Raw genomic sequence first — 16,250 nt, forward strand, 5'->3', positions numbered from 1 at the left:
AAGGAAAACGGATTTTCCAAGAAAAAATATTTCTATCAAAAGGAAGGATTAATTAGCTACTTGGCAACATGAATATCTATTGTTTATTAAGAAACAGAAAAAAAAACAATTTTCAATTAAAAAAATTAGTTCAGAAAATATTTTCTTTTAATTCAAAATTCAAATAAGTGTACGAATTACAGAATTTTTATTTATTTATTTATTTTTTTTATATTCTAACATTTTTTACTTGAATTTTTGATAATAAATAAGCTAAATATTTCATTTTGTACAAAAAAAAAAAAAAAAAATCAACAAAAATAGTATTTTTCTTTGAAAAATTTTATAACTTTTAAATACTAATATTTTAATAAAAATTTTCAAAAAAAAAAAAATATATAAAAAAATTTAAAATTATGAATTTTATAATTTTATTTATTTTTTTTTTTTTTTGAAATTTTCTTCCCTTATTATGGTCGCTTATTTTAAACTATTGAAAATAGCTAAAACCTGAGATTTTTATTGAAATTCCATAGAAAATCGATGTGATTAGAGAATATCCTAATTTCTATTTATTTTATTTTATTTTTTTTTTTTTTTTTATTAAATTTTTATTTTTTTTTATTTTAATTTTTATTTTTTTAAAACTTTTATTTTTTTTAAATGTTTTTATTTTTTTTTATTTTTTCAAATATTTTTTTTACAATATTTTTAATTTTATAAGAAAAGCTTTTAATATTGCTTGTTCATCAAAACATTATTATAAATTTAAGTCAAAAAGTTAAATATTAGATCTTAGAAGATTTTTGTTGATATAATTTAATTTTAAAAGAAAATAAAGATCATGTAACGATAATTAATCTCGAATAGTCTCTATTTACAAAAACTTGTTTATTTTTAAATATTTGTAAATATTTCAAAAAATTGTCGCGCGCTTTTTTAGAAACAAAAAATATTTGCGAAAAAATAGTATTCAAACATGATAAGATTTTATCTCGCACGCTTACTTTTTTTTATTATTTTTTTAATGTTGATAACCTCGATTTCCTTGAACTTAACTTGTAGTTTTTATGATTAGAATTAGATGAGAGTAATCCCTTTCATTTAATTTTTATGATTTTATCTTATCAAGTTCGCATCGCAAAAATAGTTGATTATATAATCCGTCGCATGGCAAGAAACTTATGTTAAGTAAATATTTTTCTAATTCTCATGTCAGATAGTAGTTTTTTACAATGGTAGTGTCTTTACAAGTTACATATGTAGCATCCATCACAACTTTCGTTTTTTTGGTATAAATAATGATGGTTGAGTTGAGATTTGTATCAGTTTTAGTTTTGAAAATGTTCCGATTACTTCTAACTCTTGTAAGTGTTTTAGCTGTTGTTTCAGCAGCTTCTTTAGCGGCAAGCGACAAACGTCGTATTATTGGGTAAGTTTTAATATTTTCATGATTTTTCAAGTTTTCTAATATTTCTTTTGAATAAATGTTTAGCGGAGGTCCTGACATCATCGACAATCATCCTTATGTAGTTTCTGTGCAATATGTCAACACTCATATTTGTGGCGGCGTCATTCTCTGCCCCCGTAGAGTTATGACCGCAGCTCATTGTTTGAACTATGAAGAAGATATGCACTATTATTCGGTTCGTGCTGGTTCGACATATCATGCAAGCGGCGGTCAACAAGTTGGATTCGCTTCATGGCAAAAACATCCAAGCTACGATGGGCATTACAATGATATTGCTATGATCAGATTGAATGCTTCATTAGTCTTCAATTCATTCGTTTCGGCGGCAATTCCCATGGATGGATCCTTCACGCCTCCATCAAACCAACAATATTCAATTGCTGGATGGGGAATTCTCGGAAATGGAACATCCCCAGCAAATTTGCATTCTGTATCAATCCCAAGATTCAACCAAACTGCTTGTGAAGCATTATATGGCGGATCTCCGCCATTGGTTAACAGCAATGCCCTTTGTGCCGGAGTACTTGGAAGCAAGGATACATGTTCGGGAGATTCAGGAAGCCCCTTGATGATTGGATCGACAAATATTGTCGTCGGAATTTCCGCATGGGGATGGGGATGTGCATCTGTAACCTATCCAGGAGTCTACACTCGTGTTTACAGCTATTTGACTTTCATTAATAACCAAATGCCTAACACTGAAGAGTGCCCAAAGTATAGTTTCTAATTTAGTACCTGATATTGATATATGTAGAATAGGGATTTGCAAATCATCCATAAATAAAAATCAAACTGTTTGATTCTAAATGATTTTTTGTTTGAAGTTTTCAAATGTGTAATTTCAAGGTTAAGATGATTTTTCACGACACACCTTTAACTCTTATCATTTCATTTCACTTGTAATACGGTTAATGAATCTTATCTTTTTTGCAAATGAGATTTCTTTAAATAGCTGAAAGTTTAAAAAAGTTGTTATTTTGAAAAATGTTGACTTAATGTCATTGAACGTTGATAAGCGATTCAAAATTTTTAAGTTTTTAATCTCAAAATACACAAAAATGTTTTTTTGCATGGTTTTTGTTATTAACTTAAATCAACATTATGTGCAAAAAAGCCTCTCATGGTTTCATATAAATTCGGTTGAATTTTTAAGTTTGAATCAGTCTTATTTTTGAAGTCAAAATGTATCGAGCAATTTTAATTATTTTGTGTTGCATAGCCTTAGTGCAATGCCAAGGCCCACGAATCATTGGGTAAGATTGAAATCTTCCTTGAAGTTGATTTTGAACTTAAATTTGTTTTTCTTTAGCGGGGGTCCTGATACTATCTCCAATCATCCTTGGGTAGCTTCTATACAATATGTCAATACTCACATTTGTGGCGGCGTGATTCTCTGCCCTACACGAGTTATGACTGCAGCTCATTGTTTGAACTATGAAGAAGATATGCGATACTATACGGTTCGTGCGGGATCGACATATCATGCGAGTGGCGGTCAAGTTATTGGAATGTATGAATGGAATAAACATCCGAGCTACGATGGGCATTACAATGATGTTGCGATAGTTAGATTGAACAGTTCTTTAGTATTTGGTACTGACGTTGCTGCGGCAATTCCTATGGATGGATCTTTCACTCCTCCGTCAAACCAACAATATGTGATTGCTGGATGGGGAATGCTTGGAAATGGTTCTTACCCTGCAAATTTGCATTCTGTATCGATTCCAAGATTCAATCAAACTGCTTGTGAAGCATTGTACGGCGGATCTCCGCCATTGGTAAATTCAAATATGCTTTGTGCAGGCGTTCTTGGAATAATGGATACGTGTACAGGAGATTCGGGAGGCCCGTTGATGGTTGGATCGGGAAATATTGTCGTTGGTATCGCTTCATGGGGATGGGGATGTGCATCTGTTACATATCCGGGAGTTTACATGCGTGTTTACAGCTACTTGACTTTCATTAATAACCAATTAGCAAGTTGTCCTACGTAAGGTTAGCATTCAAAAGTTAAATGAGCAAACTTCTTTATTTTATGTTTTTGAAAAATAGATAGAAATCAATATAATAAACATAAAAGTAATATTCAAATAATACATATGAGTTTTTGCTTAAAAACCTTCTTGAAGTTAATTTCAACACATTTCAAAAGAACCCAAAAAGATTTGTGATATAAAACTTGAATTATAGCGTTACAATGATCTTCACTTATGATTAGATATCATTCTTAACCTCAATTCATATCAAAATCGTTTTTCAAAAAAACGAGCCTTGTTACAAGTTATTTCGTTTCAAAAGAGCAAAAATTAGCAAAAAAATCTTTTTGTCGTGTCAAAACTTTTTTTTTATCACAAGCAAAATCCATTTTTACCTTAATTAAAACTTTTCGAGACTAAAGCTCATTCCTCAACATGTGCATAACAAAAACTTTTTGCTAACAAAACACATGTTTGACAATTTCATGTGAAAAACAAGAATCCCTCTGCTTTCCACAAGCACACACACATTTTTTTTTACAAATATCCCTCTAATCAAACCTAATATCATCAACGTCGTCGTCATCAGCATCATCGACATAATAATAATAGAGAACAAAACAAGAGAATCAGCAACAGCAGAAAAAAAGAGGCTATACCCTCATCACTTATGGATATTTTTGTTCATAAAAATTTTGTTGGATGAGCTCCAAACTCGAAAAATTTCCTTTTTTTTTCGAACAATCAATTTTCTTTTGTTGCTTTCGTTTGGATGGCTCTATTATTCGACGTTTATTGAAATCATTAGTGAAAAATCACGAAGCGTTTTTATTTAATTGGAGCGTCATCGCGAGCTGACCGGTTTTTTGTGTCAATTTGTGTTAAAAAAAATTGATATCTCCTTCCATTAAACATTTATTTATAAAATATTTGCTTTTTACCGAGAATACAAGTTAATGCCTGACTTAATTTCCTTTTCTTTCTCTCGCTTTTGTTGAAATCCTTTGAAGCAGACATGCAGAAATTATAACCTAATTTGCGAGGAAATCTAAGAACGACGTTCTTGTTTTGATAAAATTATTAAAATACTTTGCTGTCTTCGTACAATGCCTTCGAGGAGCGGATCACATTAAACTTGAAAGACTCATGTCCTGGCAAACAAGAAAAAAAAAATTTATAAGACTGTAAATGACGTAATTGTTGGAGCAATTTGTGCGAAAAAAAAAGAAGACTGAAAAGTGAACATTCGCTTGAAGATTGCGCTTGAAGCTCTTTCTTTCATTTGCTTTTTATTTATTATGTATTTTTTTTCTTTTTTTTCAGATGTGCTGTAACCTGTTGCATGCGTGAAGGAGGAACGAAACACGACAATCGTAAAATAAAAACGAGGACATGTTATCCTTGACCTTTTATTGCTTCGTTGTTTGGATGGAAATGAATATAGTTGGAAAACTGCAGTAAGGTAGTTTAATTAATGCGAAAATTATACAACTTTTACCCACATGCAAAGGTAAAAAGTGCATGTTAGTACTGAATATCCTTTTTTAAATGAACTTTTTTTTAACGAATAAACAATTTGAATTGAATAGAGAACCGGTTCGACAAAAAAAAACCGTTAAACTATAAAAATTCATGAGTGTTAGTGTTTGTATATGTAAAATTCGTATTTTAATATTTTGTCAGCGAACAGTAACAAAAAAAAACGTTAAACTATAAAAATTCATTAGTGTTAGTGTTTGTATATGTATTTGTATTTGTATATAACTATAAACAATATGTATAAGTATATAAGTATATGTAGAATTCCAAGACTTCCATAGAGACACGAACCAAAACAAAACGCAATTTACTTCAGTTCTTCGTTTCGGCAAAAATTGTTATCATTTAACTTAAAACTTGCTCAAATTTCGCTTCTGAGAAGCACTTTTAATTCGTTTTTCGTTTTAATGTTACTCCTAAATGCGCGACGTACTTAAATTGCGCGAACAAAAATGAATCCATCGTCTCCCATCGTTAAAACGAGTCGTGGCGAGGAAATCAACAAATGCTACACTTGCCCGAAACAATTGCAAGTTAAATTAGTAAGCGCCGAGTTAAATGTCTCAAAAACTATTCACATTTCGCCGGTGCGTGGCAGAACGCCGCAAACGCCTCAGCAAACGACAAAAGCGGCATCAGCTCGAAGTGTTTCGCCGTCAATTGATCGAGAAGCAGCTCGAGAGTTTATTCGAAAGCAACAGGAACAACGAAAAGCCATGGAAGCTGCTCGAAAATCTCAAAATGAAAGAGAATTAATTAAAGAGCGATTGGCAGCTTTGCAAAAACGTACTCGAAATCTCGTGCAACACAATGTCGAAAGGAAAAAAGCGACAAAAAAACAAAGTCCTTTGAAGAAAATTCCGCAAAATGTGAATAAAACACCTCCGAAAGTTATGGCTCCTCCTGCAAGAGTCCCGAAAAAAGTAGATAAAGAAAATTTTCACGCAAAACGAGTTGGTTTGGAAGAAAAATTATTGAGATCGCCATCAGGAAAATCAGAATCGCTTCAAAAAATGGCAAGAAAAGTCGATGCTGGATTCTTACAACCGACAGACTTGCTAAAATCCAATCAATCTCTCGGATTGTTGCGAAAAGGAGAAGCTTTGCTCAAGGATGACATTTACAGTCCTTTGAAAATTCATGACGCTACGGGAGTTAACGAATCTACAGGTAGATCCATGGATTTCGGTCGACCTTCGACCAACAATCAAACGTATGGCGATCTCACACTCGATCCAAACGCCACGAGTTTCATAATTCACGAAAATTCACAAGAACATGAAAAGACCTTGGGCGATAAACAGAAAACTTTTATCAAAAGTCCCGAAAAGAAGAAGGAACGAGAGATTCCTGAATGGTTACAGGAGACAAATGTGCAACAATATCCTTACAACTTCATAACAGCCTTGAAGAAAAAACTTTCGGCAGCAATGAAAGAAATTCAAAGTCCCGTAGAGCCCGCAAAAGAAACAGCAAATGTCGAAAAATACCACAAAATGGGACTCGTAAACGACAAACGAGACTATGAAAGTTGCAGTTTTACGGAATGTTTGTCGGAAAGCCTTCAATTGGGACCAGATATGAAACAGGACAAACGTGATTGGCAACGCAGACAAGAAAAAGGTAAATTTTCATCAAAATTTCGATCGAATTCAATTTTAGAGAGAAACTTTTCATGTTTTTCAGACAATATTAACACAAGTGTAACATCAATATCGTCTCCCGTGGCATCGAAATACGAAGAAAATGAAGATACGGATTGCGTGATTACTATTTCCGATCCAAATACTGTCTCTGAAGTTACTTCGTTGAAATCCGAGACGCCAGAAGTGGTAATTAGACCTTCAGATGTAACTCCTGAAATGAATCCTGTGCCATTTTACAACGAATTTAACGAGGTTCGAGAGAAAATGAACAAATATTTACTGCCAAGTACATCGAAAAATCCGAATTTAGTGGAAAAATCAATGGTAAAAGAGGATAAGACAAGAGAAAAACAACGAATTTCATTTGAATCTGACAATTTGAACAAAACGAGCAACGAAAACAAGGAAAATGTAACAAGTGATAGACAACAAATGTATGAAAAATTGTTATTGGAGTTCAAACAGAGTTTGAATAATTTCATCGAGCTGAATCAGGTAAGTTTTAAAAGCATTTTTCGACATTTTCGGGTAAAATTAACAAAATTTTCTACTTTTAGCAACTTCATGAAGCGGTTAAGAACCAAAAACGAGATATCGCAAAACGAAAAGAGGAAGAAGAATCGAAACCCATGCCATTATTTGATGTTCCAAAAGCAATAACGCCTCAAAAATTGTCTCCTCAAGCAGAAATTCAATTAGAACCTGTTACGCCAACAAAGTACAGTTCATCATTTGACTCCCAAATCATCTCTAATGGCAAAATATCCATCGAACGGCAAAACTCGACGTCATCCAGCAGCACAACGACATCAAATGGAACAACATCGACTCACGATCACAGTCAAGACAATCGAAAAAGTGACTTTTATGAACCGCAACGCTTCGAAAGAGAGTTTGAACGTGCCGTATCTCCTCCGCCGATGTCCTCAGACAATGTTGTCGAAGAAATTATTTCGCACGAGAGTCAATTGACGTCGTCAAAATCCGTTCCCATCATTCGCGAACACCGAGACAAAGCAAAAGCTCTTTCTCCGTACAAAAATATCGATAGCGGAACGTCGTCTCTGAAGGAAGATTCAGGTTCAATGACTTTACCAACGTTACAATCGTCGGAGAAACAAAGCACGAGTGCGGGAAATGATGAATCTTCAGTTCCAACGACACTTTCGTATCATCCGGATCCCAAAAAAGTGCCTGAAGATGAAAGAACTGACACGGAAATCGAGTCGTTGCCAACAGATGGCAGGTATGAGAGTGAATTTGAACGCGAATCGGAATCCGCTGTCGAAAGTAGCATTATGGAGATGTCAGCGAACGAGTCAAACCTGAATTTTAGTTATTCAACAGTCGGAATGGTTGACCAATTGATCTATTCGCAAGAGATGAAGGGCGAACAATTAACTGCGATTATCGAAAGTAAGGCAAAATCGATGATTGATCGTTTAAAGGGACAAATTTCCTTTCTTGAAGTCAAAAAGCAACGATGTAAGGGAGATGGAGCTGTAGAAGAAAAGAAATCGATTCGAAAAAAGCAACGAGCGATATTGATGAAGTTACATGAAGCAAGAAAAATTCTCAAAAAGTAAGTTTTTATTTAAAAAAATAAAAAAGTTATAAAATTCATTTAAAAATGGTCTATTTTTGGTCAATTTTCATAATATTTTGAGAAAATTTAAAAGATTTTATTTTTTTTCAATTTTTTTTAAATTTTAATATTAAAAATTGTATTTTAGCATGATTTAAAAAAAATTAAAAAATTTAAAATAAAATTTAAAAAAAATTTAAAAAAAAATTGAAAAAAAAATTTTCTAAGTTAAAAAATTTAAAAAAAATCATGAAAAAGAAATTTTAAAATTTTTTTATTTAATTTTTAATTTCATTTTTAATTTAATTGTTTAAAATAAATTAAATTTAAAAAAATATTTTTTAAAAATAAATTTTAAATATTTTTTTTTTACAGAATTGTTGAATCCGAGTCTCATCAAAAAGTGTTAAAACAGAAGACAACGAACACAAAATATCAAAATCTCTTTGAAAAAATTCTGAAATCACGCATGAAGGGACCAAATTCATCGCTTGAAAAATCTCAACCCATTAAAGGATTCGAAATTGAACCAAGTTTAGTTTTGGAGCGTCTTTTGAAGAAACGACAAGCTGAACTTGAAGCTCGAAAAAAGAAATTGGAAGAACTTCATCAATGGCAAGCTCAATTAGATGCCGAAGAGCGTCGTGTCATGCAAATGGAAGAAAAATTGCTCCAACAAAACATCGCAGAAGCTCAAGAAGCAGCACGAAACAACGTAAAATCGCCTAAATCTGTCTCTTCTCGCGAAGAATCAATCAAAAAATCGCCTTTTAAACAAATCTCAAGTGACGAGGAGGATTCTCGCATCGCAAAAAGACTCAATAACATCGAAAAAAGTTTGTCCTTGTTGGAAGATGTGCAAGACGAAGATGATGACGTTGTATTAACGGGCTACAAATTGAACAAATTATGGTATCGCCTTTCGGGACGCAAAGAAAAGAAATTTGAACCTGAAACTATTTATCATTTAGACAAAAAACGCGTCGCTGAGTTATACGAAGAAGCGAAAAATGTCGTTTTGAGTCAATTTGAGGACAAAAATCGCGTGAAACAAATGTTGGAGATGTCAAAAATGCAGGAAAGTTGTGTCGAAAGTGCTTTGGAATTGTCGCCGCATGAATCCCCAAAAGCTGGATCTTCAACAACGGAAGCTTCGTCGGTTTTGGATAAAGATCCGGATGAAATTGACGTGCCAGAAAAGGTTTTTTCGCCATTGGAAGTTAGTAACGTTACTTTAACTGAAGAGAATTTGCCGAAAATTGAGTCTGAGATTCGAGAATCGGTTGAAGAAGCTCCAAATACTCCAATTATGTCTGAAATTGAGCAAAATGTACAAGAAATCGAATCTGTTGAAGAGGCTGAAAAAGAAGTTGAATACTCGGATACGTTCAATCATTCCGAAGAAATTGCTGAAAATGTCGATCCCGATGAAACGCAGTATTTGGAAAATATTTCGTTTCCCAAAATTGACATGACCAACAACGATGAGACTTTTATCGAGAAATCTTTTGAGAATGATCGTCACGATTCGTCACAAGAAGTGCCTGAAGAGCTCACAAACGGAACATTAGACTCGTCAAAAGACAAAAAATCCGATTCAATCCCTGAAGAAGTTCTTGCAGTTGCTTGTCATTCCGCTACTTCTTCTTCAAGTTCGTCAATTAGCTCAAAAGTTGATACTGAATCCGATGAAATGCTCATTATGGCTGCCATTAGTACGATTACTGTTACTCCGAAAATGTCTTCGTCTCCGGTAGAGTACAAATTACCGGATATCATCAACGAAGCTGAAGTCCTGCGACGCCAACAGATGCAAATTGAGCAAGAAATCGAGCAATTACAACAACAAGTACCTTTTGTGTACTTGAAAAACATTCCGAACAAACCGCCGCCTCCTTATACCTTGCCTCCGCAAGAATCCAGCAAAAATAAGTTTCCCTCAACGACGAAACTTTCGATGCTCGTAACGAAACGCGTGGAAAATTTGTATCGTTTGAACCAAAAATCATCAAATATCATCGCGTTGGAGGAAGATGACACCCTTAACATTTATGAAAGACTCATAATTGATGTTTCCGATGAATTTTTCTACACATTTGAACGTCATCCAAAGCAAAATGGAATAATGAAAAATTCGCTGATCTTCTATAACCCTCCGGATGAGCTCCAATGTTTGCAAAATTTCATTTCCAACAAAGTTGAGAAGATTTGTGAGCCCTTAACGCGTGATGATTCGCTCGCTTTGTCGAGTTTGGAGGATTTTGCACCGCTAAATGCCTATTACAGTGGCAGAAGAACGCATAAAAAGGATTTGGTTGATGAGATTTTGATGCAGGAACTCATCGAAGATGACCCCAATTGGACTTATTTTGAAGAGGAAGAGACTGTGGTGAAAAATGACTTAATTAATGGCATCCTAAAGATGATTGTTGACGAAGCAGTGACGGAATTGCTTCAAATCATCACTTAATATATTGCTCAAATTTTGCACTTTTTTATTTTTTTGTTTGTTAATTGAATGTTCACTTTTATTTGCTCTGATAAGTTGATGATAAATAATAATATTTAATGATAATAAAGCTATGGAGATGTTAAATTTTAGTTTTTTGTTCCAATATAAGGCTTCAAATAAAATAAAAATAGTTTTGATCGATGCCCCATTTAAAAAGTCAAAAATCCAATAATTTTCATAATTTCCGTTTTTTAATTTTTTGAAAAAAAAAATTTTCAAAAAAAAAAAAAAAAATTCAAAAAAAATTTAAAAAAAATTTTTAAAAAAAAAAAAAGTTTTAAAATTTTTTTTTTTAAAAAATAAAAAAAAAATTTTAAAAATTTTAATAATTCATAAAAAAAAATTAAAAAAATTTTAAAAAATTTTAAAAAAAAAATAAAAAAGACACTGTTAAAAAAATATTTATAAAAAAAATTAAAAAAAAATATTATTAAAAAATTAAAAAAAAGGAAAAAATTTTTTTTTTGAAGATTTCAACTTCTTTAAACATTTTTATATTCAAAATATAATTTAAAAAAAAACAAACTATGAAAGATGAAACAAATCTCTCTAAAATATTAAAATTTGGGCAAAAAACATTTAAACATAAGTTATTTTAATTTCAATTTAATTTAAGTAAGACTTAAAAATTTTTATCAAATTTAATAATTTTTCATTTTCATTATCAATGCTCACGAGAAAAAAAAAGTTTTTATATGAAAATTTTCCGCCCATTTGTTTGTTCAACATAAGAAGATTAAAATTTGAATGAAAACTGATGGTTTTTGCAGGAAAAATATGAATAGCAAAAAAAATGTAGTTTGGTTATCGCCGTAAGCTACTTATGAAAAAATAGTTTTTATCCATAAAAAAAATGAAACTCATTCGAATCACTGTTTAAACAAAGCCACAAACAAAAAAAAAACAAAAAGCAAGAGGAAGAGTGAGATCATTAATTTCAATGAGACTCAAGGGGTCAGTAAAAGTTTTATGGAAGAAAATCCTTCACTTTTTTTTTGTCGTTCAGTAAACGTACAACTTTTGTAATAAATTGCCTCTTCTCGTTCCATGCGGAGGATTTTCATGTAAAATGACCAAAATGAGGTTGAAATAAAACAAATGATCAACATAAAGGGAGACAATTGTCAACAAAACTGGCACTTAAATTAATTCCAACTTTGATTTATTTGCGGCGCTGATTGAGTCGAGATTTTCTCACGAGTACAATTTTGAATTTCTGTTTTGTTTTGTTCTTTTTCGCAGAAATCATTAAAATGTTCCGTTTGTTAAAATAAATATTTTGCCAAAAAATGATAAATTTTCACACAGACCCAAAATGTTATGCCAAAATGCCTTGCAATAACAATAATGATGATGATGATGATGATGTTGATGTTGTTAAAAGGCTTTATGCTCCAGTTAATAAAATATAAAAGGCTTGTTGTTTTATGTAACAATTTAAGTGAAAAACTGAGTGAGGGTACACGTGACTGGAAAATGTTATGTAAATCAATGCAAAGTGGCACAGGTAAGAAATTTTCCTCTTCTTTCACTTTTTTTTTATTTTTCATGTCACTCTAACCAACCAAAGTTTTAATTTTATTTGTGGATTTTTTTTTAAAGAAATTTTTATTAAATTTCATGTGATTATTAAGTTAAAGTTTTTCGTTTGAATGTCATGTGTGATGAAAATTGTTGAATAAAAGATTTCGAAAATTATGAAAAGAAACGTAAGTAGATAAAAGCCTGTCTGTCAATCACTCAGACTTTGGTAAAAAAGACTCAATCTCGGCACAAAAGTTACGTTTTTCGTTCAGATTTTGTCTGCCCGCGCAAGAAAAATAATTCAAGTCACGTTTTTTTGATTATCGCAACGATGTTTTATTTTCTCGTGGGTATTTTTACAAAGCAAGTTAAATATTTGTTTAGATGCTAATCGTTTTATTCAAAGGTAAGAAGTTGCTTAAAGCATCATCTTAATGATTTTTTTCAAAATTTAGAGTTCGAAAGTCATTTTATCTAAATTTTTAATTTTTTTCATGATTTTTTTTTCGGGTTTTTTTTAGAAATTTAATTTCTTTTTTAAGAAATTTAATTTTTCCAAAAAATTATTTTTTTCTAAATTTTTTTTTTTTATATTTTTATTTTTAATCATTTTTAAAATTTATTTTTTTTTGTAAAACTTAAATTTTTGTGAAAAATTAGTATTTCTAAATTTTTTTTAAAAAAATACTTTTATTTGTATTTTTAATTTTTCTTTCTTTCTTTTATTTTTAATTTAATTCTTTCTTACAAATTTTTGTGAAAATTTTTTAAAATTTAATTTTTTTTCAATTTTATTTTTTGTGAAAACTAAATTTTTGTCTAAAATTTTTTAAAAAAATATTTTTAATCAATTTTTATATTAAATTTAATTTTTTATTAAAAATTTTTCTGAAAATTTAATTTTTCTAAAAATTTTTTAAAAAATATTTTAAATTATATTTTTTTTTTGAAATTTTTTAATTGAAGCAAAAAGAGAAAGATGCCATCCAAATCCATTGAAATGTGATGAAAATGACTGTTTTTGTCACAAAATTCAAAGTTATTCAACACGTTTCACAGTAAATTCCATTTCCGTTGATTACTGCCCATTTGCAGAGACACCCATTGTGTTTGTGTTTCAACAAATCTCCAAATATGACAATAGTCGACAATACGCAGTCCTTGATTAGATTAACGACACAATGAAGAAGGCGCTGTCTTTCACATGCGCTCGCAATGAAATCAATCATACCATTATTACTTCGCCCATTTTCTTCGCAAGACTCACAGTCATTACACTTAATGATGCCTTATCGACGAGCACCGAAGGGATAATGATGTCATTCCTCGCATGTTTGTGTTTTTTCGTGTGTTTACAAGAAGAAGCCTCTTCTTACCTTGAACTATGCCACATTATTCATATATCGACGCAAAAACAACGTGCCATCATAGTTTCCTCTCCTATTATTTTCATTATTATTAGCAATCTATGCAAATGTTTGTATATTGATCATCATCATCATCATCCCATAAAAGTTTGCGAACACACACAACTTCCCTTTATCACGTTCAAATAAATAGCTTCGAGTGCCTGCTGCTTGTTAATTGGATTACACATGCCGTTTCACGGATGGTACTCTAAAAAATAATCAATATGGATGTTGGTGCTGCTCCTCTTGGCAACGATTACGGGCGATGCGACAACAACTGACGATGCTATTTTTCAAGTATTTTTTAATAATTAGCTATTTTTTATTCGATTACGCACGCAAAAAAAAATCCACTCCATCATAGTCCATTAGAGAAAAATAACACGAGCCCACGTTAAACATTTTTTTCCTACTTCCGAGAATTACAGAGAAAACTGAAAAAAAATAAATAAAAGTCAGGATAATGTTAAGTGAATTTTTTTCCATCATATGTTTTTTTTAATTAATTTTTTATTCATTTTTCAATGAAATTTTAATTGATAAGCATGTCAATTTGTGCATTAACACAAATATTTATGGCTACTCGACACGAAAATGATTTATTATCGGTAGCTTGGTTACTTACTGCTCGTAACTCGTAAAAGTAACGCAAGCAACAAAATGGATAATAAAGAAAAAATTACTTTGATTACCGACCAATTGTTGCTTTTCATTGAGAAATTGAACAGTAACAGGCGATTTATTGAAGTAACTTTCAATTTTGGTACGAAAAAAATTATTTTTTTTATATAAAAATAAAGTATGCCCGAAAGTATGCAATGAAGCTTACAAATAATTTTCTTAATTTTCCATGAATTTTCTAATAATTTTTTAAATCTTTTCATACAGAAACCTTCTTAAAGTTATAATTTTTACATTACAAAAAACCTGAAGAGATTCGTGAATTAGAATTTGAGTTATTGCATGTCAAAATTTGTATTGAATTGCGTTGAAATCCATACAAATTTTGAAATGCAATAACTCAATTTCTAATTTACGAATTTCTTTGATTTTTTTTTATTCTATCAGTTTTTCTTTTATAAATGTTATTGTAAAGAAAAAAATTGAAAAAATTATTTGAAAATTGTGAAAAATCAAGAAAATTGAACGTATGCCTCATTGCATACTTTAAGGGGTAAAATTTTTGAAATACTATAACTCAAGTTCTAATTTACGAATTCTATTACGGGTTTCGGTAATGTAAAAATATAGATTTTAAGAAGGTTTCTGTATAAAAAAAATTAATAATTATTAGAAAATTCATGGAAAATTAAGAAAATGGTTTGTAAGCTTCATTGCATACTTTTAGATTTTTTTAACTGAAAAAATATTTTCTTGCTAATTCTAAAAAGTATTTTCCATTTTCTATCGAGCTGCACAATAAAATTGGTTCCATTACTAAATTAGAAACAAACTTTTATTAGCGTCATTCTGTTTCGCAGCAAATCGGATTTTTCCTTTGAAACTGAGTCTATCTCGTTCAATTGAAAATTCTCTTTTTTTTTCTCTTTTTGCGACTTGTTTATTCATGCCCTGTTTGCTATTTTTATTTTATATCAATATCGTGTGTGTGGGTGTCCTCGTGTTCGTTTGCACAAAGGGTTCAGTAACATTCGAAACACCTCACTGAGCAGAATGAGAGATATTTATAACAACAACAACAACAACATGGGAACAACACAAAAACAACCCGTGAATACCTTCGCACAGGAAGCGAAGAAGGAGTGAGGAGTTTCTTCGATATATATTGTGTAATAACGGGCCTTTGTTCAACAAACAATAAACACGGAGGAAGCGGCATTGTCTGTGCTGTAAAATGAAATGAATATATTTCTTGACTTTTATAAATTATCCTTGCGTTCGTCGTGCTTGTATTTTAATTTTTTTTCGTTCTGTCGCAATTTCCAGCAGGATAACAGGAAAAAACATAAATAAAATATAAATTTTAGCACACACTTGCACCTTTTAGACATTAGACGATGGCTGTAAGTTAAGAGAGAGCATTACTCAGGATATTACTAAAGCTTCCGCTCGACAAAAAGGTGACTGAAGTAGAAGTTTTATTTGGGTTGAAATTTAAGAAAATCAGCTCCAATGGTTTTTGAATGTCTTTACTCTTAAGGTAATTTAAAAAAAAAATAAATTTTATTATTCTTTATTATTAAAAAAATAAATTTATAATTAAATAATTTTAATTTTAATTAGAAATTAAAAAAAAATAAATAATTAATTAAATTCAATTTTTCATATTTTTTTGTAAAATTATAAAAAAAAATCAAAATTAGAAAAAAATAAGGTAAAAAAAATTAAAAAGATTTGAAAAAAAAATAAAAAAAAAGAATTAAAAAAATAAATAAATAAATTAATTAATTAAATTAAATTTTTGATATTTTTTATAAAATAATTTTTTAAAAAAATTATATTTTAAAAAATTTTAATATATTTGTCGGAAAAGGACTTTGATAAAAATTTCGTCAAATAACTTTTTTTTACCTGCTTTCCTGTTCCAGATTATAAATCACTTTTCCAACATTAACTCGCACATATCACGCTAAATAATTCTTTCCTTC

General features: G+C 30.6%; 2 protein-coding genes across 2 annotated transcripts; both read left to right on the plus strand.

Annotated features, from left to right (window-relative positions):
• The first annotated feature begins 1,280 nt into the window (after positions 1 to 1,280).
• Positions 1,281 to 3,444, plus strand: LOC134835555 (transmembrane protease serine 9-like). Its single transcript, XM_063850435.1, has 3 exons — positions 1,281 to 1,411; positions 1,475 to 2,164; positions 2,760 to 3,444. The coding sequence occupies exons 1-3, from the start codon at positions 1,281 to 1,283 to the stop codon at positions 3,442 to 3,444; spliced, it is 1,506 nt and encodes a 501-aa protein (XP_063706505.1).
• Positions 3,445 to 5,294: 1,850 nt separating this feature from the next.
• LOC134835556 (uncharacterized) lies at positions 5,295 to 10,792 on the plus strand. The gene is made up of 4 exons (XM_063850436.1): positions 5,295 to 6,588; positions 6,652 to 7,106; positions 7,169 to 8,193; positions 8,572 to 10,792. Exons 1-4 carry the CDS (start codon positions 5,418 to 5,420, stop codon positions 10,664 to 10,666), a joined length of 4,746 nt encoding a protein of 1,581 aa, XP_063706506.1. The 5' UTR covers positions 5,295 to 5,417; the 3' UTR covers positions 10,667 to 10,792.
• Positions 10,793 to 16,250: the final 5,458 nt, after the last annotated feature.

The sequence above is a fragment of the Culicoides brevitarsis genome, chromosome 3 (assembly GCF_036172545.1).
Source record: "Culicoides brevitarsis isolate CSIRO-B50_1 chromosome 3, AGI_CSIRO_Cbre_v1, whole genome shotgun sequence".
Lineage (NCBI taxonomy): Eukaryota > Metazoa > Arthropoda > Insecta > Diptera > Ceratopogonidae > Culicoides > Culicoides brevitarsis.

Excerpts from the sequence above, each read along its gene's own strand:
- LOC134835555 (XM_063850435.1), top strand. The coding sequence starts at position 1,281 with ATGATGGTTGAGTTGAGATTTGTATCAGTTTTAGTTTTGAAAATGTTC. Across the intron at positions 1,412-1,474 it reads GACAAACGTCGTATTATTGG|CGGAGGTCCTGACATCATCG; the intron begins GTAAGTTTTAAT and ends ATAAATGTTTAG. Across the intron at positions 2,165-2,759 it reads AACACTGAAGAGTGCCCAAA|CGGGGGTCCTGATACTATCT; the intron begins GTATAGTTTCTA and ends GTTTTTCTTTAG.
- LOC134835556 (XM_063850436.1), top strand. The coding sequence starts at position 5,418 with ATGAATCCATCGTCTCCCATCGTTAAAACGAGTCGTGGCGAGGAAATC. Across the intron at positions 6,589-6,651 it reads GCAACGCAGACAAGAAAAAG|ACAATATTAACACAAGTGTA; the intron begins GTAAATTTTCAT and ends CATGTTTTTCAG. Across the intron at positions 7,107-7,168 it reads ATTTCATCGAGCTGAATCAG|CAACTTCATGAAGCGGTTAA; the intron begins GTAAGTTTTAAA and ends TTCTACTTTTAG.